Consider the following 24990-nt stretch of genomic DNA (forward strand, 5'->3'; position numbering starts at 1 on the left):
AGGATGTGCAGAAAGGGGGATCATCCTTTTAGCAGCCGTCTTGTATTAATTGTGTTGTGTATTTAATGAGCAGATGGGATGCTATGATCATTTACAGGATATAGTGGATATTTGGTAGATCTGGGTTACATGGATCTGGTGCAAACATTCTCTTGGTAAAAAAAGGACATTGTGGTTGATTTTCTGAAGTCTTTATTTAAAAAACAGATACAATACAGTTTGGCTGCAAAATTTCTTTTTGTACAGGTGAAGTGCTGAACATTTTTCACTTATAGGTAGGTAGTTAGATCAGACACTGGGTGACAAAACCACTCAGGGTAATTAGACTCCAGCATTTCCATTGCCAGCAATGGACATTACAGCAGGAACATCTAACTGCTTGCAAAAGGATCAGCTATTCTGACAGGTGTGGCACTCATTTAGATGCACAAAGGGAGTGGGGCTCTTGCCTGCCACCCATATACAAAACTCCCACCAGCATTTGAATTTTGCACATGCATGTCAGAAGGAACAAGAGAACCATTGTGCATCCATTGGCAAAGTTGAGAGCTCAGGCAGAGCTGCATTTCCAGCACTGCCAGACTGTGTGTCAAGGAACTTGGTGTAAATGATTTAAGACATATCCACGTTTCACTGGGAGCGAGGGAGGAGTACTTTTTCTGAGGGGGAAGCAGCTAAGCTTACTCCTACCATAGTGCATATCTGCTTTACACACTCACAGCACACTCTGGTTCCTGTGGCACCAAAGCTGTGTTTCTACAAAGCTCTGAGAGATGAACAAGTGCTGAATCAAATTTTACCACTCAAATTGTCTGCTAAACAGGAAACAGAAAAGATCAGGAGAAATTAAAGCTATTATTGTTGTCTTGTGAAAGAATGCCTGCGTAACTCCAAACAGAACATTTTTGTAGAGCAGAAAAGTCTCTTTTCAGCAGAACTCTGTTAGACTGAGTTCTTAGTTCTGATTTGCACTGAATAGCTCATCTGTATCTTGAAATAGGAGCAACTAAAAGTGATGGACCCAAACCCCAGACTCATTTCAGCACTTACTAGAAACTGTAAGCAGTTGTTAGTTTCCAAGAGGATTAGAACATGTGGAAGAAAGAAGACTATTTAATTTAAGCAAGGCTGTGGTAAATCAGGGGACAGCCTGCAAGTTTAGCAGCATGCAGGAAGGACAGTTACACTGGGACAGTTATTGGCTGTCAGTCTACTGTAATGTGCAGCATGTCACCTAGGGATCAGAGGATGAAACCATGCATCTTACCTTTCAAAGTATCCAGTTATCTACTACTAAAGGGCATCTCTCCACTCTTAGAATTGCCAACAGGAGGAAAAAAATTACATTACCTTTGTTTCCAAAGACTCTTTGAGTTTGGGCATTTGGTAAGACCATATACAATAAGGGGCATTTTCTTTCCAACAGAAAGACAGCTCTTAATGTGTGTCTGTCTTTGAATGGAGGAGATTCAAGCTATTAGAAGGGGCCCTCACAGGGTTTCTCCACTCCCACAGAACATTAAAGTCCATCTAAACTTCCTCTAAATCCAAAATCTGAATAGAATTCTCATACTACATCTAAGACAGAAAAGTTACAGATGTTTGAAAGCACATGCTTACTTGAGCTTCTCTTGTAGTAGTATTTCAGCAACTCAGTTCATTCAGTGTGTGATCAGAAGATTGATCATCAAGATTAATATTTTTTAAATGGCATTTCTTCTGGGATATGAAATTACAGGTAGTTTGGCACAAGTACAGGTCATGGACTCTATCCACTCTCAGGCTGGGAGGTTCTTTTGCTTGTTTACTGCATTCATGAGCAGGTGTACATAGGATGTTAACAGGTCATCCATTTTGTAACCCTGTCAGGAAAGAAAAGAGTCTTAAATCTCTCAGAGAACTCCAGAAGCAAAAATAACTATCATTTCCTCCCTCATTTATTATCTTCTCAGGTTCTTCCTTGCATGAACATCTCCTCTTTCAATAGCTGTCACTGTTTTAGTTACAATTTATCCATTCCTCCCTCTGCTTTTCATAGATTTCCAAAACTTTACAGAGCATAGCTCTACTGTCTCCTTGGTATTCATTCTGTAGCTTGACTTGTACTTAAGATTCTTGTATTTAAGAACCCAAGCTTTTCTGTCAGAGAAGATAGCCTTTAAATGTTTTTGTTATCTTTACAAACCTACCTTTAAATATTAATACAGTGATGCTTCTCTGAGACTGTGAATAGTCTGAAACCAGTTGTTAAAAAGGTGGTACCACTCCCTGGAAAATATCAAGTCTTACAAGGCTGGCATTACTACATAACTGGAGGCAGACAAAAAGCCTCTTCTGTAGCTTTGCAGTCTTAACTTCTCAGATGGATAGAATTTTGATATATGGGAAGAATTTGGGAAATAACTATTTTCCCTTGTGTCCTGTGTCTTGCATCTTTGCATCAGATAGCATTATATATGAAAATTGCAATTTTATTGACACAGCAGTGAATGCTTTTTGTATCTGCACTGGTATTTATCTGGTTTTGCACCATCTTTTGTAGCAATCCTGGTTGGAAAGGAAAAATTAGGATTTCGTTGCATCTAAGTTGGCAAAACTCTTCTTACCAGAGATGTCTCACATAAGAGCCGGTTTCCTCGTACCAGGTTCCCTATTGTCATGTGAAAGTACGTGCTCCCACTGCTCCAGTTGGAGATTTTATTGAAGGGGTAGACTATTAAAATATCCTGTAAGGGGAAACAAACTGAACCATAGAACATCTCTCAAATGAAAGCAGGCTGTTACATGTAGACCCAGAGAATTCTTGTTCTTTCTCACGTCATTTATAAAAACAATGGATCAAGGTAGTTCTTGCATCCAGATTACAGTGGTATATTGTATTTTCACCAAACAAGTGAATCTTAATCACACTAATGAGACTTCCTTTCATTATATATTGATCTTTGCCTTAGCACACTGCCATTAGATTTACAATAATCTAAAACTCGCTTTTAATTTGTTTCATTATTAAAAGCAAATAGTGATACTCCCTTTTCCTGAGAACTTGGTCTGACCAGACTGTTTGGGTTAGACTGCAGCTAATCATGGCCATTTAGCCTAATCTTTTAGACAGCTGGAGCTTCCTGCAGAGCATTTTTCTGAAGCAGGTTCCCAGGTGCACTGCCCATCCATCTTCCTGATATTACCACCTTGCCACGTCTATTATAATTCCTATGTCTTTTTTCAGAGATGCACTACCCCTATTCCTTTCCAGTGTAGAAAATGCAAAGAAGTGATTGGAGGCAGTAACATTTGCTTTGGTTTCACACAGTAAATGAATAGAGAGCCTCTATCCTCTCCTACCATTCCTGGTCCTATCACTGTCCCTAAATTAGCAGGATCCATTCAATCCTTCCTTAGGTGGACTTTTGAGAAGCAGCTGTTACCTTTGTCTTCTGATGTATCAGCGAGACTCCTTGCTTGTTGATTGCAATCAATACAATCTCTGGGAAATTGGGCTCTGAGGCTTGCTGTAAATGAGTAACACAGCAAGATAAGCAGAAAATTGAGAAATGATCTGTATCAGGGGCCTAGTGACCTTTAACAGTGTCCAGTGCTTCGTGTTCTCTTTCCCAAATGAACACTGAAACATTTTAGCCATACATTGATGACTTGAGCAAATGCTACATGACAGCAGAATCAGGTCCATTATTTACTATGCTGTCTGATACTAGGGTTAATGATTGATTGCAAACCACTTAAGAGCCTAGTGAGGAGAAATTAAAGGTAACACATGGGAAATTATTCTTGGGAGATATCCACTCCAGAATGAGAGCATTAGTACAATTCTGTTCTGAGGGAAGAGTCCCCCAAAGAGATACAATTTAGCAGCATTTTCTTGTGGAGAGCAATGACAGACAATTAAGCCCCCTACATTTACTACACAATTGTAATAGAGGTATTATAACTAGAACAACATTGTCAGTAAGCAACAAGCATAGTTCAGAATGGATAAAGAATCCATCTCCCAACTTGGAATGATCTGAGTTTTCCTCAATAGATGACAGGAATCCAGCTTTATAATGTATTTTTACTTTCAAATATGGAATTACAGTCAGTCTGTATCCCTCAGTACTAATCTACTACCAAATCCACTCACACAGGCCTTCAGACCTACCTTCACTTCAAAAAAGGCTGATCCAAACGTTGGCCACCGCTGTATCATTTTCAAGAAGGCAATCTTGGCCTCATCCACAGTTTTTCCTTCATGTTTACTATATGCTGCAATAATGCTCTGTTTAGGAAAAGAGGATACAAAGCCAGTTGAGTTGGAGACAGGCAGGTTTCCAGTGCCTAGCATTAGCACTAAAGACAGCATCAGCTCATCACTGCCACCAGGCTTTTTGCCCCAGCAACAGAAGACTGAAAATGAAAGCAGCTGCCATGTCACGGGGCAAGGTGAAGCCAGAACCCTCCAGTGTTCCTTATTCCTGTGCTGGGTGAAGGAAGCCCAGCAGCTGAAGGAAGTGGACTCAGGGCAGAGGGGCAATGTGAGATGAAACTCAGAAAGCCAGTGTTCAACACCCACAAACATGTATTACATCTTTGGCTGAAAAATGTAGGGTGAACTTGCCCTTTGTATTTGAAACAATGACCTGTGTTTCCCTCAGCAGACTAAGTGATAAGTACCCACTGGAACTTCCTTGCCCTTTTTGTGGATAAAAGAGCCTTTTGTTGTAAGTAGCATGGACACGGTGCAAGGAGATTGATTTGCTGCCAAGAAATACTTACGAGACACCTTAATTTTTCTGTTTCTGTGAATATCCTCAACTTCCGAGTCACATCACTGACTCTCCTATCTCTAACTCTTTTTCTGGGCGCTGGAAATAGATTAGTATCTCTGAGAAAGATGCACACTTCAGATAAGCCATCCAGGCCTGCAGATATCTTTCAGAACTTTGGTAGAGTATGAAAAATCTGGATTATAAGAGGCAAATCCTCTTGCTATCCTGTTGGAAAATCCAGCAATATCCAATACCACCCCTCCACAGTACTTTCAAAGACCATCAGATCAAAAATGTAGTGTGGCTCAATGTGTCTTGTCTACTAAAGCTCGGTATATGTAAATATGACTAATGAAAGCGGATGTTCTTACCTTCTTCCATTCATCTGGTGACACTGCTCGGAGCAGATTCTCTGGAACCAGCTCCTTCAGGATTTTGGGGATGGCTGCCAGCTGTGTGCGGTCATTGTTGAAGCGCACTTTATAAATCAGCCCTGCCAGCTGCACAGCTTCATCCTTGGAACACTTGTGGTAGCCTCTGAGGTACTTCGGCAGCTCCTGGAAGAGACCAGCTCTGAATCCAGGCAGAATGGGCCAAAGCAACACTGACTTTAGCATCCTAAATTTGTGAGGTCAGGATGCAAGTCTTGCCGAGCACAGTCCAAGGACATCCCAAGAACTTTTGATTCCTTCTGAAGGTTCTCTGGGTGATCTTTAAAGATCCTTTCCAACCCTTTCTTGGATCACAAGATCTCTCCTTTAGAGAGCTGCTTACCTGGTGGTAATGGAAAATGGTATCAGCTTTCAGGTCCTTGCCAGGAGCAACATTCAGCCACAGCTTTCTCATGAAGTACACCTCATATGCTACAGACAGAGCAGCCCCTAAGGAGACCAGATCTTGTTAGTGTTCTCTGTGTCACTGACAGTTCTACAGTTTTTAAATGGCTTGTGAATTCCTTCAGAAAAGTAATTATGGTTTTAATAGTAACAAACAAAATTACTAACAAAACAACACAAAAAGCCATTTTAGATGACAAAAGAAATTACTAGTTTTCAGTTCCTGGACACTGCTCATGCAATGATCAGATGGAGGAGAAGTTGAGGGACTGCCATTGAGTGTTTGTTATTGGTGCTCATGACAGCTGCCTGCTGGTGTGCAGCACACCCAAATGCTCTTACACTGAAGTGAGTACATCCCCTGATGGCTGTGCTTCTATGAATGAACTGTGATTTAGTGCACCCACATCTTTATACTGTGATTTTCAGTGCTCCTAGCAGTTACATCAGCTGAGGGAAGAGAATTTAGAAAGTGTTAGATACATAGAGCTTCAGGAAGTTGAACCTCAGCTGTTCTGAAATACACAAAGGTCAGGACAAATTGATACAAAATTTGAGTGGAGTTTGAGTTTGATGTAGATTTCAAAATGTATATTATCTGTGGGCGGGGGGGGGAGGGTAAGTGCAAGGAATTGCTGTTATTAGTGTTACATTGTTTTAGTCTAACAAGTGGTCCCTTGTCAACATAATTTGTGTTTGGGTATCACCAGGTAATAACCTGGTTAAAAATTTTCTAACAACCCAAGGAATGTGAGTGACACTGTGTAAAGAACCTATTTGCATGTGTTGGCTGATTCTTAATATTTGAGGATCAACCTATCTAACTTGCATGTATCCAGCTGCATGTTTTGGATACAACAGGTCAAAAAAATCTTTTCTACCGATTTAAAATTTGTGGAGAGATCCTTCCACAGAAATGTTCTGGTGTTTTTGATAGCCAGTGCTTGGCTGCATCAGGCCACTGGATCTTGCTGCTGGTGCAGGCAGTAACCATGTATGTACAAACAAAAATTATGTAAGACTCTGCTAAACACTTCCCAACATGGAGTGAATCCTACTGAATGGATCAGCTGCTTTCCAGTTCAACACAGCATCTCATGCAGCTTCTTGTCATGCTGGCATTCTCCTTACCATCTTTTCCTGGTTTGTTCCTCCTGTTCCAGTCTGTCACCTGCCTTAGTGAGTCAAAGAAGTAGTCTGCTTCATTCTGGCTGATCACCTGCAGAGGCCAAGCAATGAAGGAGAGAAAGGAGGGGTTAGCACATCATATCAAATACTAGCTGTGCCACATACCCAAGTATCGGGCTGAATTTTCTTTCCCTGTCTACAGTGAGAGGGCAGAATTACAGCAGGAAAAGAAGTAGAAAAATAGGAGGAGAAAGGCTCAAATTACTTGTATTTCATATGGAGATCTTTATTGCATCTTCTGTTGCTTTTTGCTTTCCAAGCTGCTTACTGAAGTCAAGCTGAGGATCCCTACTTTATTCCCAGGCTTTTTCTCTTTGTAAAGTGTTGTTACTGGGTTTCCCTTTTTGGGAAGGCAGCACACCAGAAACTCCCTGTGCTAGGGCTCAGTGCTGCTTTTGCCTTGATCACAGTTTCAAGGGGCCTCTCAGCGACACAGCCAGCCCAAGCTTCAGCTCAGGCAAGGTAGGCTCCCAACAAACCAGAGTAATCAACTGGGGATGGTTGCCCCTGCTTTCCCTAATCTTAGCAGGCACTGTACATATGCAACATCTCTTCTGGGCAAAGCCTGAGTGAAAAACATCTGAATCCAGCAGTACGCAACCATCCTAGCAGCTGCCAGAAAGCCTACATCTCTGCTTTTAGTGCCACCTGGGTAGTGACAGACTGATAGAAACTCTGCATCTCCATCTAGCCCCTTGAAGAGACTGAAAATAATTGTCAGGTGCTAAAAGTTCAAGTTTAGGTTGTATCCCCTCAGTAAGACAGAAGCAGTAATCACCTGGTCTGGTCCTTGGCTTCGTATGGTTGCTTAGGTGGTCTGGTGAATAAGTAATAGAGGAGGGGCAGTCTGGCTACCCTGCCAGAGTCAAGAAGGAGTTACCTTGTCTGCAATCTTCACAAAGAGGCTGAAACCTTCCCAGGAGTTCAGCTGCAATTTGGAAGCGATGTTCTGACACAGAGTCCGGATTTTTGTGTTTGTTCCCACATCAAATGTCTATGAGATAGCAAGACTCTTGTTACACAGAGGAGAGGGAGAAATAAGAATACTGAATGTCTTCATACATGCTCCTGGATGAACACATCATGGCTGGAAAAATGGTCAAGGCTGGGAAAACAAGTAAATGCTCACCTGTTCTGTTTCATTGGGGAAGCAAATCTTGTGTGAAATCTTAGTGTTGTTCTGTAAGATGGACTCAACCTCCACAGGATGAGGTGCCCACTTCCTGCAGCCACTCCTGGAAAATGCCACCACCATCGTAAGAGAGATCAGCTTAATCACTGAGGAGCTGAACAACAGTATTCCAGCTGAACAGCAGATGCCTTCCAAAATGCCAGTACTGTGTGATGAGATGGGCTCCAGTGGACCTCCACCCCAGTGCAAATTCAGTGTATTAACAGCAAGAAACTGAGGGTCTTATTAGCATGTAAAGTAAAAGTCTGTTCTACTCTGCAAGGTGGTTGCATGAATAGGGCACTTTTGAGCCAGTACCATTTCCTCTTCTATGGATTCAGCAGCATTTTTTCCTTACTGAAGTGTGAATATAATGGGTATAAGGAGAAATACATTTTATTTAATTCCTGCATCAGCAAAAAGATACGTATTCGGATACAAAATTACTTGGAGCCCAAGTACCAAAAAGGTCTGGAGGGCTGCTGAAAAGCATTACATTTTATAGAAAGAGCTGGAGTGCAATCACTGACTCGGGAGGTACTTAAGCTGTACAAACGCAGTTCTTCGAAATTATACCTCAGAGCAGAGCTGCCTTTTAAAGCAAAGGAACTGGCCCTGAAGTCTCAGTCATGCCAAAACCTTGAGTTAAAGTGAGAACAAATCTAGCAAATTATCTCCTGGGGCCGGTAAGTTCCTGCCCTCGGTAGCACAGAGCAGGCAGTTCAGATATTTTGAACACCCAAGCTTACGGGCCTCTCACACTGGATCAGTCTCTCAGGAGGAGGTTAGTCTGGATCCAAGCTTTAATTGTGTGGATTTGAAAACTAATTTTTTCCATTCAATAAAGGAGCATTTCCATTTGGAGAAGGAAAACTTGACTGTAACCAGGCTGAACAGCACATGCTTTGTACTGTGCAGACACTGTCTGAAGTGTGGACCTGCCCCACTCAGTCATCTGTTCCTGAACTGGCATCAGAGGGAGGCCCTGGGAGCTCAAGGAAGTGCAGCAGCTGGGCTGCAGAGGCATAGGGGGCTACCCACCTCTCCTTGCAGCCTGAGCAAGAAAGTCACTGCCAAGGTGAGATCTGCTTAACACCCATCAGGGTGGTTCCTTGTCCAGGATTCTGGGGATGAAGCTGTAAAGTGGTTTATGGAGGAAAAGGTGTGTACCCAAAGGCTCAGTTGGCTTCCCCGGTATGTATTGTAGGTCAATCCTTTCAGCTGCCTGCTCTCCCCTTTCCAAAGAGACCAGGTTACTTACAGGGAGAAGTTGGCCTAGATGATCATTGAAGATCCCTTCCAACTAAAATAGTTTATTCTATTCTATTCTATTCTATTCTATTCTATTCTATTCTATTCTATTCTATTCTAAGCAGGTGCAAGTTTAATCTTAGGAAAAGAACACTCTTAGAAGACAAGATTTGTCTTTGTTCCTGTTCCCATCCCCCAAGCTCCAGATCTGGGGCAGTTTAGCAGATAAAATTCTCCTTCCAAACAGCCCATTCTGCTTTCCCCTTCCTGTTTGCTCTCTCTAAAGAAGCTCTGTACAGCTCAACAGGGCCTAGAGCATGAATATCACATGATACAGGGAGGCAGGAATTTTTAAGTCTTCTCCGTAGAAATAAACAATGAATAGCATTCCTTGCCATGCATTTTTCAGGCACTTCGAAAGTGAGTTCAGTGTGTGGTGACATTTCCCCAGCAGTGCCAAACCCCATCCACTGCAAGGGATGTGTTAGTGTGTTAGTGTTCCCCTAGAGCCTGACCCGTGGGGCTCACAGACCAAATGGGGCCCAGCCTGAGAGAAAAGGGAGGATGGAGGAGCTGGAAGGAGAAATCATTGGGCAGATTCTTTACTGATGAGGTCTGTGGTGGTAAATCACAGCACCCATCAAAAAGGAGCAGGCTGGAGTCAACCTTTGCCAAAGCTTTGTTCTCAGAGTGGCTAGCTGGGTAATTCCAGTGCTTGGAGGAATCTAGGGAAACCTTTCCCCTACAGTTCATTTGATCCTTCCTGAAATTCTGTTAGCCCTCCCCCTCTCTCTGGTTGTGTCATGTCCCTTAGAACAACAACTCATTCAGAAGCTCAGGAAGCCCTGTGGTTTGGGGGTCTTGTTGCTTCAGACTGTTGTAATGCCAAGTGGATGGAGAAGTGCCTTGCTGTGAGCAGCCAGGTAAGAGGGCTTTGCTCATTTGGGTTCTTTCAAAGAATAGGAATTGATTGTATTGATCCTTCCAACAAGGACATGCTGCCTCACCAAAGAAAAGTAAGGTCAGGATATCATCAATGACATCATTCCAAGCTACATGCCCTTTAGGATGTTTGAAATACCCAGCTCTGGGAGTGAAGTGATTATGTGTGATGAACTTCTAAAAATGCTGCTAACTCTGTGAAAGAAAAAAGTGAAACTGTGGCATAGACCTCTCTTTAATGGCTCAAAGTTCATAAAGAAAGTTAAAAATAATGATCACAAAAAAAAAAAAAAAAAACAAAAAAAACCACCAAGATGTAAAGAGGGAAAGGAGAGTGAGAGTGACACTATTTTAGCCCATGTGGGTTTTGGAACCTGATTATTGGTATTTGAACACTTTGAGCTGGTTATATGCCAGATTATTTACCTCATTACCGTCTGAATCCTCCGACGGCACCCCAGGGCCAGTGTTTCTTTCTGACGTGTCTCTATGAACTTCTGGGCATGTTTGAGCAGTGACTTGCTGGGTGGGAAGAGGCCGGTGCAGAGCCAGAGGAGCTGCCAGCCCTTGGTCTCGCTGTACCTGGGAACACAAAGCCAACAGTTCTGCTACAGCCACATATAATTCTCTGTTTGATCACACACCTACACACACTCTGTTTGACCACACACACCGCTACAGGGAAGAGAAATACACTCCCATCATGGTCCCATTCAGCCGAGAGCTGCAAATCAACATAGGCTCTGGCATTCGTTTGCTGTGCAACAACCACAGACTGCATGTGAAGACAATGCCAAGTCCTAAATAAGAAATACCCATGACAGATGCAAACCTCATGAATAAATATAAATTCCAGTTTAGCAGACATCTTAGCAGGAGTGACCCTGGTGCCATCCTCTTGGAAAGCCACTGTTGACTTGGTGTTCAAGCTCACATGTATTCAGATTGTGGTTTCTCAATGGATGTATTCTCAATGGAAGTGCTCAGGGTATGAGCAATTTGCATGCACTGGCTTCCCCCTATGTGTACTCCTGTTCTGTTCTGAAAAATGAACATGTCAATAGCATTATGTAGTGAGGTAGGTGCAGTTCTTAAATGCTCCAGGTCAAGCTGGTACTATTTTTCAGGCAGCAATCCAGTTCTTCCAGCCTCTGCATCTGTGAAATCTGGCAGTTGAAGCTCTTCTGGTACCTTGCCCTCACCATTAAGAAGGGCTCTGCAGCCTTGAGGTGGTCAGTCATTCTGCCTCAAAGCCAGGAGCAGAACACACTTCAGCTGTGTCCCAGGATTGCTCTGAAATGCTCACTGGTGTGAAGTGGTTTTGGTTGGGAAAGTCAGCTCTGAAGGGGCATCAGACTTCACTGAATAAAGAGGTCCTGGCTTCTTTATTCCTGCTTACTGTTCTAATTTTGCAGATGAAGACACACTATTTTAATCCCATTTATACTCTATAGATCAATGGTGCTTGTGTCTATGTGAGAGTGGGATGTGGTCCACAACACAGCAGCCTGGGAAGGATGAAAGATTTGTTGCTCTGGCTGTTCTAATGAAAGTATATGGAAATAGCCACCTTTCAAGCATTGTTTTTTTCACATCAGTGATCCCTCTCACAACAGCTACTAAATTGGTGGAATACATCAGGCGTGGCATTGGCACCATGGTTACAGACTATGCATTCAATAGCCTGTAGGATTCAGTGTGTGCAAGGGAATTTACCATTCAACACTGACACACATGATAGAAGTTCCACTACGTGTAATATTTGTGGAACAGTAAGAAAGAAATAAACACAATGCATCCAGAAACAAACAATTTTGTTAATAATTAATATTATTTTAAGCTGCTTTTTGCAATTCAGTTTCCCTGGAAGTAGGTCAAATTATCATTTTGTGAGTGGGGAATAAAACACTAGCCTGTTTCAGAGACTTTTATGTGGGCAGGTGCCTCTGTAACCAATCTGTTCTGCAAGGCAGTTATGTAACGTAATTAATATAACTACTCAAAAGTATTTATTCACTGGTGGTAAAAATCCAGTGTGAACTATGTTTTCATGAGAGGGGAATGCTGCCGTTGGGAAACTTAAGTGGAGAGTTGTCAGGCCAGTCACTGAAAGGATGCAAGGACTAGGCAGTGCCGTTTCCCCTACAGACTTCAGGAGCAGGGGAGCCTCAGTGACACCTTGCCTGCCTCACACCGCAAGGAGATGAGCATGGAATGCTGATGGGAGCCAGGGAGTGGTCCTGAGCGCTCCACAAAGGTGAGCCCCATAGCACTAGCTGGCAAAAGGGGGAAGACAAGCTGCTACTCCAACATTTGTTTATCCTTCCCAGTGCCCCCACTGCATCACAAGTGCAGCAGGGGTTCCTGATGCCCCTTGCACTTTGAGGCCTTGCTCTGCAGGAGCAGGGTGTTTGCACCCAGGTAAATACCTGTTTTTGTTCTCAGTCAGTTGCTTCATAATCTGACAGTAAATCTCATCGCGCAGGACCTCCTCCTGGATAGCTGGCACAAATATCTGGTCGGTGACTTCCACAGAGGAGTGTGCCTGTTTTGAGGGATAGTCTCCCATGAATTTCATGATGGGTGAATGCACTGTTAAGGGGGAAAGCAGGCCAGTTTTTGAATGTAAATGGGAAGTTTCATCTGGATCCTAACATGTTGGTGATTTTGTTGATGTCTAAGTGGCAAATACTGGGAGGAAGGTCTGGAGCATGTTCCCTGTCTGTCCCCTACCCCCTTTTCCTATGCAGCAGTTGCTGCTTGGCTGTGATCTGTACTGTGCTAGTAGGTGCTTTCTCTGGGCATGTGCAGTAAATCTCACTCACTCCTAAAGCAACATTCTCAGTTAAGTGAGCCATCAGTAGCTGTGGAGCACTGGGAGGGAATAGGAGCCTTTCCTCTGTAGGCAAGGGAAACAGATTCAATCCACTCCATCTTTATATGAATGTATCCCCTGTAAGCTGGCTGAGGTATCTCAATAGAGGTAGTTTAGTGGACCTAGCTAACTCTTCCTTCTCCTGAGTGTTCTCAGGTCCCAAAGAAAGGAGAGAAAGGATATCAATGAAGGCCTGACAGGCCAAATCCCGAAGATCAGGGTCTGTGCATGCTCTCTTCAGCAACGGCTGTTTCAGAGGCTCCTTAGAGTGTGCCCACAGTTGACTGTGCCCACGGGATTTCTGAAGAACAGCTTTGCTGATGGATTCCTTCTCAGGAGTCCTGAATGAAGACAAGTGCAAGCAATACAAAATTACTGGATTAGTGTTGCTATGAACAAAGGAGGTCATTATCACAAAGTCATATCTCTAGACCTGTTCTTTCTCAAGACAGTGATCTCAGATCTCCTTTGATTCTGCAGGTCAACAAGAGCAAGGAAATGTAGTTTCCTGTATAACCAGAAGGTAGGAGGCTTGCAAAAAGAAGAGAGGTTTCCAGAAAACTAATTTTCCCCTTACTTTCTGAGGCCTGAGATGTTGTATATCCTCACTAGCTGGTAAGTGCTGAAGAAGGGGTGAGAAGTAAGAATAGGGCCTGCTGGAAGAAGTCAGTCTAACTGGGGTTCTTCTACCCTCCCCTTTTCATTTCTGCAGACTTAAGATACAATAGGCCAGAATCTCTGCATATCCAGAGTCACAGGGAACAAAAAGAAGAAACCCAATCAGAAGTGGGAGATGCCATTACATAATAGGCTTTAAGGATTACAGATCAACAAGAACTTTTCTAGGGCGTACTCTACACAGAGCTTCACCTGAAGTGTTCGTAGGAGAACTCCTCCAGGGTGTAAGGCTTCACCTTGACATCCTCTTCATCAGGTTCCTCCATGAAGGAGTTCTGTGAAGCTGTCCTCCTCTGGTCTGGAGACATCATCAGCAAACTCTGGAATAACACAGCCACATAGAGATGTCACCTGGAGACAGGTCTCTGCACGCACTGTCAGGTGTTACTCAGCATATATGTGCAGGTAGTACTCTGTGCTGCCCGAGACCTTCTGTCTCAAAAGCGGCATCTCCAGAGACTCAAGAAAGACCTGGGAACAGTTGACTCAAAGAAACAATTTACACAGACCCAACAGTAGTGGACATTGAAATGTATGTGATTATCCAAAGCATAACACATGTTTTACAAAGCATCTTTTTCTCTCGTGTGTGTTCTGCCACCAGTTTTTCTGCTTTTTACCTGTTAGCACAACATCCAATATACTGAATGCCCAAAACTGAAGACAAATTTATTAGCAGAGGCATTAATGAGAAACCTTGACTCCCTCAAAGCCCATATTCTCTTAAAGTAACCTGCTGCACTCAAAGGTTCCCTTGAGGCATAATGTGATCACCACTCAAGCCCAGAGTGAATGCAGGAAAATTCAACTGCGCACCCATACCCATTAATTGCTACCAGTTGCAGGCACTGGAATCTCCCATGGTGAATAAACTGGGTTTTGGGGGGTTTTTTAAGTCATTGTTTCTGTGCAGCTGCAGTCTTCTCCTTAGAGTCTGGGCTAGGTTTAGTTTTATATTCAGACAGGACAGAATGAAATGTTTTATTTCAATGGGAGGTATAGAACTTGTCTGACTTTGGAGGGACAATTGTCTTCCAGTTATAAATTCAACCATATTTAACATTTTTATCTTCTTCCAGTCTTTTCAGAGAGTGTTAGCTTTCCTTACCAGCACTTGACTAGAGGGTTTTGTGAGAGAAGGAATGATGTAGATGTCTTCCAAAAATACATTCCCTGTTTTGCCTGTCCTTTCATTCTGGGCACCAATCCAGCCAGGGTCTGCATCCAGCCTTTTGTCTTCAGTGAAGATTAGCAAGTCTCCCTTCTTGAAGGACAGGATGCTGGGATCTTCTGGAAAACAGAATAAGGGAGTACTGTTCAGGCTTGACAATCCAAGAAAATGCAAAGGGATTGCAACATGAAAAACAAGGGAATTGTATTTTGAAGGTCTGAATTCAGTTAGCAGTAGAAAGTGATTTGTGTAAATATGGCTAATTTTCCAGTAACACTTCAGAGAAATCACTTCTGTTTCCTCTGATACCCTGATTTTGATCCACTGAGGGCAATGGCAGAACTCCGTTTGATTCACACGAATGCTGACTTTGTGTCTAGACTGGCAGCAGAGCATGGAAAGGAACTCAGTAGTAGTAAGTAACTGAAGTTAATGTTTACATTTTAAACATATATGTCAGTTTGAGCCACCTGTATTCCACATAAAATTCCAGTTTACTGCCTCTGTGAAATTCTTCTGCAAAGTGTTTCCAAGGGAGCCCAGATCCAACTTCCTACTATAACCAAACTGAATTCCTGGACACTATACTATCTAAATAAAATATATAAAGAAGGAGAAGGAAGAAGGAAAGGTTATTTGTGTGCAAAGGTACTGAATCCAATTGCCTTATGCTTGGCATTGCTGTGCATCCCCCTGGGAGCAAAGGGACTCTTGTTGAAATTCCCCCTCTCCTCTCTGAGCACCTTCAAACAAGTGCTGTGGATTCTCTCATGATTTTCTTCCCCGCCCTGTAGAAAAGTTGTGAGACTTACCCTGGGATTTTTTCTCCTGCATTGCCACGGCAAATGGTGATCTTTTCTTCAGTCCTTCCAGGAACATCACCACCAGTTCAGCAATGACAATGCTATTTACAGATGTCAGAACAAACTCCTCGGCACGAAGCGTGATAAGAGTGCAACTCTGTCCAAATGACTTCACTGCCCTATGTATTATCAAACAATTTGTTACCAGAGCATCTGAAAAACTTACAGACCTATCTGTAAATACAGCCAAGGCACCCACACCTCCTTGCAGATAACTCCCTTTCAGTGAATATTGGTAGTTCCTAATTTGCCTTCCCATGAACTGGTAGGTGTGAAGGAGTGAAGTGGTTCAGCTTTACTGTGGACTCCACCATGTTTTGTATAAAAGTGCTTCCATATAGACAAAAGAACACCCTTCTTCTGGAGTAACTTGACAACTAATTAAATCTCTGGCAGTCCTCACAGGGGGGTTTTTTGTGTATGTAAGACTCTTTTTTCCAAGTGACCTGATGCAAGGATGTGTGCCATGAGCAAGCAGTGGTTAACCTCTTTTCTCAGTGATCCTGTTCTGGTCCATGACACCCGAGAACTGTGTGAACTCCCAGCATACACAACAGACAATGGCTTCACTGTGTCAGTTATTTTGGCCTTTCTTGTCTTGATGCCTGTCTGTGCTTCCTTACACCTTTCTGACTGATCAGGATCACTTTCCACCAGCTGGAAGGATCCAGTCCTTTCAGTATTTCCTTTACAAGCTGCTCAGAAGTTTTCCCTTTCTGTTTCCCAGACCTAGGCTAAACCACCTTTCCAGGGACAGATCAAATCACCTAAGGAGGTGGCAGAGAAGGTACACCCTTTCTGAGTATGGAAGAGATGCCTTCTTCAGATCTTGTCTTTCTGGGGCCCTCACCTGTTGGTGTGGATGCCAGTTATCTCTGGGAAGGTCAGCTCAAGGAACCGCTTTTCTGACTCATCCAAGAAGCAGATGCCTTTCCAATTTATAGCAATGATGAAGTGGTTCTTAGGCAAGCTGGGTCCTGAAAATATGGAAAAAGATTCCTTTTCAATGCTATACAAGTCTTCCCCTATTGATCTTATATCTGTCCTCTACTCCCAGGCTCCAGGTATTACCTGAAAACTTAGTGACTTCAAAGAATCTGGAAAAAAGCAAAGGCCACTGAAAGCGAGCAAAATCTACAAGTTGCTCCTTCACGGTCTGAGAGGAGAGATGGTCCTGTGTGTATGGGGCCTGCAGGAAAAAAACACACCCAAGGTTTTCTCAGTAAAATCTGGTTTGCATAATCTGCAGACAATAAAGAACAAGCCTGACCCCAGAGATCCCAACAATCCTCTGCTGTTACTGGTGTCAAGGGAACTTGGAGAAAGTAAATCAGGAATGGTCTCCAGGGACCCATGTGCAACTAATAGTGCCCACAGGCATCTGGATTCCAAATTTCCCTCAAATCCCCACTGACCTGTTCAGAGTCTAACACATTTTGGATGGCATGGAAATAATTCAGGTAATCCATTTCCAGATCAAAACCAATATTCTGTCCCATGCCCATCCTGACTTGGTTGTCAGATGGTAAATAGAGCCTTAAAAGCTACTCTATTTAGAGATTTAAATGTACGTTTTCATTCTTCCCCCCTGCTCTTCATACAGAAGAGCGAGTGGAAAGGTTTTCTGATCCCCCAGACCTAATGAACTATTTGGGATCTACAAACTGAGCTGGTTTTCCTTCTTCCCCTACAGACTATTCATAAATGGAAATGGTGAAAGAAGCAGAAACTGGTGCTCAAGAGTAGTTACCCAGCAGTGCCAGACAAACCTCTTACCTTAGCATGTGCATAGGTTATAAGGCTCACCCACTTTTCCAGGGGCTTGGACTTCAGCTGTTTCACTGGGATACAGTCATGGAGCACCTTCTGCACAAGTTCGTTGTGGATGGTATCTCCAAATTTGATATAACAATATTTTGCACCTATCTCCACCAAATCCTCCTCCTGAAATAATTAATACATTAAAAGAGGCCTAGAAGGATGTCACAAAGGGTATAGATAGCCTCTTTCAATCTTTGAACCATTTAGGTTCAAACGACTTTCTCCGTTTTTGTCTGGATAACTCTTAATAGTCATCCAGCATAAGGAGGGATGAACTTCCCGCAGTCATAACATCAGAGAGATTATTAGCAAAGACATTTTAAGGTATGACCCAATTTGCCCCTTTGGACATGCCTCCAAGTTCCCATGTGAACTGAAAGTTGCTGGGAAAGAAAAATTATTCATTAGAGCTGCCAGTGTGACAGCTGGCACAATCACCTGGACAGGGATTGTTCATTAAGAGGGGAAGGGTTGTTCACATCCACTACAAACTCAGTTCATATTCCTGCTTTTTAATGTGGTAAGTATTAATATAGTTTTGTCTCTTTGGGAGGATGAATCAGGAGACCCACCTTCTCGCAGCGGTACTCTCCAAATCGGATGCCACGGATGACTTGGTGGTAAATGAGATCAGTGCTGACAGGATCCTCCTGGGAGTTGTGCCAGGGGGTGAAGATTTCCTTCCGGAAGTAGAGGCGCCAGGGTGCGTGGCGTTCATGTGTGCCCCGCTCCTTCACCAGCTGCTCACACTGAGAGATGGCATCCAGGACATGGTCTCGGCCCCCGCCCAGCGACCAGACCTGCCACAAAGGGACCCTGCATTTACTGGCATGCCTGCTCTGGGTTTGCCTGAAGGACAATAAATGCAAAGCTCCTGGTCTCCTGACAGCAAGGAAAACTCCAAAAAGGTAAGCAGAATATGCAAGCTGTATGTGGTAAGTGGATGTATTTTTACTAGTCAGCTATGTGGCAAAGGAAGCCTTACAGGGCTGCAGCAGGAATTGCTGAATGATGAGCCAACAGAAAGGCAGAAAAGAATTATCAGGTCCCAAGATCCAGCTGGGATTCAGAACTGATTTGGTTTCAGTGCAGGACTGGGTCGAGGGTGTTCCAGAATTCAGAGGGAGTCCTCAGTGAGTCTGGGTGGGCAGCAGCAACTCCTCCACAAAAAGAGAAGGGAGCTTTCATTCTATTTTTCTACACTTTACCTTATCAAACACAGCAATGTAGAGCGAAAACCCAAAGGCGTCCTTCAGTTTGGTTTTATCTGCTATGAACTGACAGATCTCTTTGGCAGTGGAAGCAGAGTCGGCAGGGACAGTGATGCTCTGGCCATTCATCAGCGTGACATTAAGCATAATGGGTTTCTTCTGCTTTGTTGCCTGTAAATCAGAGTTAAATGAGAGAAACAGATTATGGGCAAACCTTACTCTCTTCTGAAGAACGAAGAAGGCATTTAGATTTAAAAGCTCCACACACTGTACAACCTGGTCAACAATCTTTAAGTGAATCTCCAACACTCCCACAGTTTCTTCAAAGCATGGTGAGTTGTAAACATAAATTACATCCCTGGAGCAGCACTGGACTCCTCAAATTTTCTCCTCCTCACAGGTCATGAGAGCTGATAATCACATAACAGTGCCGACTGATAGACTTTTCATGAGCCACATTTGTCCTGATGATTTGTGGGAACAGCCTTACGTGCATCAGTGGAGAGATGGCCTGCAGCAAGTACTTTGTCCAGGAAGATGTGTGTTAAGTAATAGGGTCCCTGAGATTTAGGGAGGAATTGAACTGAGGTCTTTATTTGAAAGGGGAGGCATGTAGTTTTTAATTACTAGGGTGACATTTAAAGGAAGGGGAGGACAATATAGCACCATCTTACTTCCTTCTTCCTTTTATTTTAAAAGCATAAGCCTTGCTCAGTTCTTTCCAAAAGTGATAGTAAGAGCTTTCCTCAGGAGGTTGTTTCTGGCCTGTGGTTGCTGAGTGGATGGAGGTATCTCCCTGCAAATCATCTGCTGCTGCTTACATCCTCTTCTGGATTTAGGGTAACTGAATAGACAGAAGAGGTGTATCCAAGAAACTGCCCAGACCAAGGTGGCTGGTCTTCAATCTCCTTGTGCCATTGATTTCCATGATTTGATTTAGGAATGTCTGTTATTACAGATTAATGAATGTAGTATAACTACAAAGTAAGTAGTATACTTACAAAAACCAGTATAAAATGTCCCAGATCAATATAATTAAGCCAAAAGGGAGCTGCTACCTGAAGTTCCAGCCAGCTGGGAGGTTCAGTCCGGGCCCCGTTGCTGTAGGTACGTCTCAGACGCTCAGCACAGTACGGAGCGTAGCCTGTGGGCCCATGGTGGATGAAATTCAACAGGTACTACATGCACAGAGCAGGAGAAGGAGTTAGGAAACATTAGTCCTCAGAAAACAATAAAAACCTTCTGCAGCTGATACACTAGATTAGAGTGATCCATTAGCTTTTGATTCACCAGAAAAGATTAAAGATAAGGGTTGGAATTAGTGTCTTCAAAAAGGAGGCTTGAGACACTTAGTTTTCACTCATTCTTCAGAACTTTCTGTCCAAAGGGAGAGAAGACTTGTGTCAGTCTATTCACCATGTTTAACTACATGAGTAGTGGAGGCTTTATTCTTAATGCTTAGGTTAGAGCAAGAGTTAGTGTTTTCAACCCAAGAGCCTGACAAATGGAAGAGCTGGGAAGAGGGCTAATGGCAGATTAGGACTAATGATGATTGATACCTTTAGTTTTACCAAGTTCTCTGGCAATATCAATAACTTAAATACATGATTAAGGTTGGACATTTGAAGAGATTAATTGGATAAACTGAGCTTTTGGAGTCTTTATGGCTCTTGGATGACACGGACTTGTATTTACATATCTGTATTTAGTGCAAGCATGGGTCATTCACCTGGTTATTTTAATGATTAAGAATACTCCTGGAGGTAGGGTATGGTCATGTCTTTCATGAATTCTGCATGGTTCCAAGTCTTTGGACGAAGACTGGTGTCGAAAGATGCGTATGGCTTGTGACTGATTTGTTCCAATCAACACTGGACACTGATTTGTGTCCATTTATCAGCATTTATGATTTGATTGATCGTTTGAACTGGGGTGTTAGTAAAGCAAGGCTGAAGTTTCATGCCCATCCATGGATCTGTTTGCCTCTCAGATTTAGGAGGAAGCCTGATGTCAAGTTGGAGCCACAGGTTGAGTTTTTATCCTGTGGTGAAGTAGATTTATCATCCATTTAAACTTGGAAATTAATGAATAATTTAAAAGTCCAAATATCTATTGGACTTTTTAGGGCTTAGAGATATAGGGTAAGGACTGATAAAACTTGGGAGTGTGATTTTATACTGCCCTCCTGAGTATATTTAATCACTGGGGTTTGTAACTGGAGACACCTTTTGGTTGCCTTTGGTTGGAAAGGCAGAATTGGAGAGGTTAAAATTTGCCAGATCCCTTGCAGATTATAGATCTAAACCAGAACAACAGAATCAAGACTCTATGACACATAATGAAAAAAATTAAATGCAAATGCAGCAATAATTTATTTAAATTCCCAGATAAGAATAGGAGATGAGAAAGTTTCTGCTGAAACTGCAGCACCAGCTGCTCTGGAAGCCAAACATTTTATGTGGCTGTCAGCATCAAAGCATCAAAATACACAAGACACCAGCTCAGCTGAGGCATATGAGCTATTGTAGGAAAGGTTAGCAGTGTACCTTCACAAACGTGTCTGAAGGAGGAAAGCAGCCAAGGCAAAGTGACAGAAGGATCCAGCCACGAGCATAGCTGCTCCTGTTGTTGTTTTCGGTGAGTTGTTTGCAAATTTGGCAATAAATCTCATCTCTGTAATGAAACATGTGAGAACAACAGATTCACTGTCCAAACTGTCTTTGGCTACATTTTGACTGCAAGGTTGGCAGGATTGCAGCATGATGAAGTAGATCTGAGCTAGGTTTAAACACAGTAGCTTGGATAGCACCTTTAATGCACCACAGGAAACAGGTTTGTTATGGAAAAGGCTCCTGGCATGCTTAGGGTCTTTTGCCACCCCTTCTTACTCGAGCAGCTCAAGTGCAGTTCCCATGCTGGATTAACTCCTGCGACAAGCAGGGGACTGTGGAGGAGAAACAACTGCTGGGTCATGCAGCTGTGAAATGGCATTGCTGTCCAAGAGTCTAGATGTGTAACTTGCTCTGAGCTCTCTACAGCATGTGGCTTGTAGCTCATGGCTCTTGTCTGTCTGCTTGTAGGTGAATTTGGGGATAAGGATGGGGGACACCCTGCTTAATTTTATATATACATATTTATATAGTTAAATATATAAATATATAAATTTATATATTTAAAATATTTATATATTTTATTTATCTTTATATCCAAACTTGGAGTGAATCCTGGTACAGAAATGGAGAATAGAACACTTCAGATTAAGCTTCTGAAAATGCAAGTTACCTGCCACAAGGACCTAAGGGAAACAGATGCAAAATCTGCATACAAAGAAAACTGCTATTAAAAAATCATCTTAATTTTTTCTAGACTCTTGGAACACACATTTGTCAAATCTGATGTAAGAGGACATAAGTTGCATGAGTTTTTTGTTCCCTGATAGGACATATGATGAAACACAGACTAAGGTAATAGGTACTTAGCCTGTGGTTATTATGATATATGGATTGAATGCAATTTTTGCCAGCTGAGAATCTGCTTTAGGGAGTGTCTTGACTGAAATAAAGTGACTGTGGAGAGAGGAATGCAGCCCATGACTGGGGTCAAGGCACGGCCTGTGTCTGTGGACTTTGTTACAGAAAAATGCTTAGGATAAAACAAAGGAGAGGATTCATGGGATCAGGTCAGAATCAACGAGCCTCTGTCTTATCCTCACACCATGCTTGGCCTAAGGTCCAGCCTCACACTGCTTGTGGTCAGGATTTCTCCTTAGTGTCTGATACACTCAGCAATCCAGACCTTCGACCATCTCCGATGCGGGGACAATTGCTTGAGTGCTCAGCAAGAGGCTATTGGCAAACCTCTCATCCATTAATTCCGTATTTCTTACTCCTCTGAGTGACTCTTTTCCCTCATTCAAGGGCTGTGCTCCATCTTCAAATGTTATGAAGTCACAGCCCTGAGCTCTGCCCCTTTCCATACCTGTGGGGTATTCAGAAAGCCATACATGGAGGCAGCTGGCCTAAACTGCAACATGAAAATACCAGAAAAGGCAGTAAGGGAGTCATTCTCCAGGACTGTGGAAAAAGGATGCTGGATTTCCTCAATGTAATGGGCACCTGGCCCTAGGAAGGAGGTACACGTTTCCTACCTGATGGCAGGACGCAGAATTGCATTGCCAATAATGAAGTGTACTTTTTCTAGGTTGGACATAGGTCTCTGAGAGATTGAGGTATCCTCTTGGAAAGCCTCTTCTCCACTTTGCAGCTGGTCTGTCACCTGAAAGAAACAGAGTGGAACCCCAGAGTGGTCTAGAAATCTCCCTCTTAGCAGGCAGCTCTCCCAGAAATGAGAGACATTCCTTCTCTATCTTTCTGGCTAAAACTCTTCCTGCTCAGTGCAGGAGAACCAGGCCATATTGCCCCCTTCCCTCTCAAGGTAACTCATTAAACGTGCTGTTACAGCACTATCACTGTCTAGGAGAACTTTCTTGTACTGTCCTGTACAGCCCTAAGCACATGGTTCTCAGTCTGCTCAGGCTGCTGGGCAAGCTCTTCTGTAATGCCAACAATTCTCAGTAATAAATTTCTCCCTGTGTTCTCTTCCAGAGAACAGGTGACATAAGTGCACATGGGGATTGTTTCCGAAGAACACTGCACCAGGTGTCCCACACGGGGCTGCCCTGGCTTGGCAGGGGAACAAGTTCTCAGCTGGGAGGTTGCTCACATAACATCTGCCAGAAGGTGAAGACAGGGCTCCAGGCAAGAAGAAAGGAAGGCAATTTATTTTCACCTCTTACCTTCCCTGTCAGCTTGGATGACCGTTTCAGTTTCAGGGATGAAATTCCCTTAGAAATCCTGTTATCCCTTCTGCCTTCTCTCTGCAATACACATTACCATTATAGAAAATCAGTTTATTGCACAGCAAGAATGATTCATTAAGGACAGAAAGATGCTCAAGTGAAGATGTTTTTGTTTTGTCCTCTCCTGCCAGAAGGAGCTGAGTGTCCTGCCAGGACTGACTGGTGCCCTTTTGCACTTGTGACATTTCAAGTACAGTAGCATGAAAGAATTCCATTGCTTTTCTCACTCTCGGTAGGACAGCACAGAAACCAAGGAAAGCAAATGAAAACTTTGAATGAAATGAAACATAGCCTGCTTCTCTCACCATATTTGGGCTGTCATTCCTCAGCTGGACCTGGTTTTTCCTGCCAAGTGTGTCATATATCTGTGTCATCACAGAGCTGCTCTTGGTGGTGGTATTCTTGGCAAACATTGCTGGCTCTGGCAGGTCCCCCATGAACCTCAGGATGATCACCCACACAACTAGAGAAGCCTATAGTAGCAGAAAGCATAGTCAAACAGTGCCAACAAAACCGATGGCTTCATGCCATTTCTGCCTGTTTAGATTAAGAGCATTTTCTCCCTTTACCCCTTCCAAATTGTTAAAATTCTCATTTCCTCTGGCTACTTACATGAAGAGTTTGGTTTCATACCAAACCACATGACAGCAACACACAGCACTTTCCTGCTAAAGGAAGAGGGTACAGCTCTGGTGGGAAGGTCAGATTTCCTCTGTGATTGCTGAACCCTCACCATTCCCTTTACTGGCACCTTGGAGGTGTGCTGTGGCTGGAGGGAGGTGGAGAAGCCTTGGCTGCACTGCACTCTGCATTTGCTCACCTGATGAGCAGTGGAGTGGAGTCTGCCAGGACCCCTCATGCCCAGAACTAGAAAGCCAAGTAATAGCAAAGTTCTTGATGCATGGGGTCCTCCCTTCTGCCAGGATGCTTAGAATCAAGGAAAACACCCTCCTCAATCCCCATCTGGTTCAACAGGATATTGGAGGCCTGGCCCTCCCCCTTCTGTCCTATCTCACAGATCAAGCAACCCTACCAAGAGCAGAGAGATGGGTAAGCTCTCACGCTTTTTCTCTCCAGTCCATTTTTGCCCCAAAGGATGTCTGGAGAAGTCAAAACACACCTCCCAGTTCTCTCTTTGGGCAAGACCAAAGGTGACCAGAGATCCTGTGTTGGGCAGGTGATTGTGTGAAGTGCCTGCGTGCAAAGTGCCAAAAAATGCTGATGGGAACTGCTACTTTCAATACAAAGGCTCGGGACTATCTCCTTGGCTTTGGAGTCTCTTGTTCCCAGGGCTGTGCCAGAGCCAGGACCCAAGGATGAGGGGACCTGAAAAGCCAGGGCTGTGGAGAGAGCAGGTTCAAC

The 24990-nt window shown here is 43.3% G+C and overlaps 1 protein-coding gene across 1 annotated transcript in view; it reads right to left on the reverse strand.

Moving 5' to 3' along the window:
- Positions 1-175: 175 nt before the first annotated feature.
- The window catches only part of MYO7B (myosin VIIB), a 50150-nt gene continuing 25335 nt past the window's right edge, over positions 176-24990 (reverse strand). The window contains exons 24-48 of the mRNA XM_069024683.1: positions 23934-24101; positions 23566-23646; positions 22918-23045; positions 21317-21443; positions 19829-19948; positions 18768-18941; positions 18132-18359; positions 17515-17682; positions 16810-16927; positions 16589-16715; positions 15688-15857; positions 14813-14994; positions 13897-14024; positions 13210-13367; positions 12581-12734; positions 10578-10733; positions 7917-8022; positions 7668-7781; positions 6731-6818; positions 5538-5644; positions 5135-5320; positions 4157-4273; positions 3426-3509; positions 2607-2726; positions 176-1862 (exon numbers count right to left, since the gene is read on the reverse strand). Of these exons, the coding sequence (XP_068880784.1) occupies positions 1779-1862; positions 2607-2726; positions 3426-3509; positions 4157-4273; positions 5135-5320; positions 5538-5644; positions 6731-6818; positions 7668-7781; positions 7917-8022; positions 10578-10733; positions 12581-12734; positions 13210-13367; positions 13897-14024; positions 14813-14994; positions 15688-15857; positions 16589-16715; positions 16810-16927; positions 17515-17682; positions 18132-18359; positions 18768-18941; positions 19829-19948; positions 21317-21443; positions 22918-23045; positions 23566-23646; positions 23934-24101 (3393 nt within the window). The 3' untranslated portion in view covers positions 176-1778. The remainder of the gene's footprint in view (positions 1863-2606; positions 2727-3425; positions 3510-4156; positions 4274-5134; positions 5321-5537; positions 5645-6730; positions 6819-7667; positions 7782-7916; positions 8023-10577; positions 10734-12580; positions 12735-13209; positions 13368-13896; positions 14025-14812; positions 14995-15687; positions 15858-16588; positions 16716-16809; positions 16928-17514; positions 17683-18131; positions 18360-18767; positions 18942-19828; positions 19949-21316; positions 21444-22917; positions 23046-23565; positions 23647-23933; positions 24102-24990) is intronic.

This window comes from Aphelocoma coerulescens, chromosome 9 (genome assembly GCF_041296385.1).
Source record: "Aphelocoma coerulescens isolate FSJ_1873_10779 chromosome 9, UR_Acoe_1.0, whole genome shotgun sequence".
Taxonomy (NCBI): domain Eukaryota; kingdom Metazoa; phylum Chordata; class Aves; order Passeriformes; family Corvidae; genus Aphelocoma; species Aphelocoma coerulescens.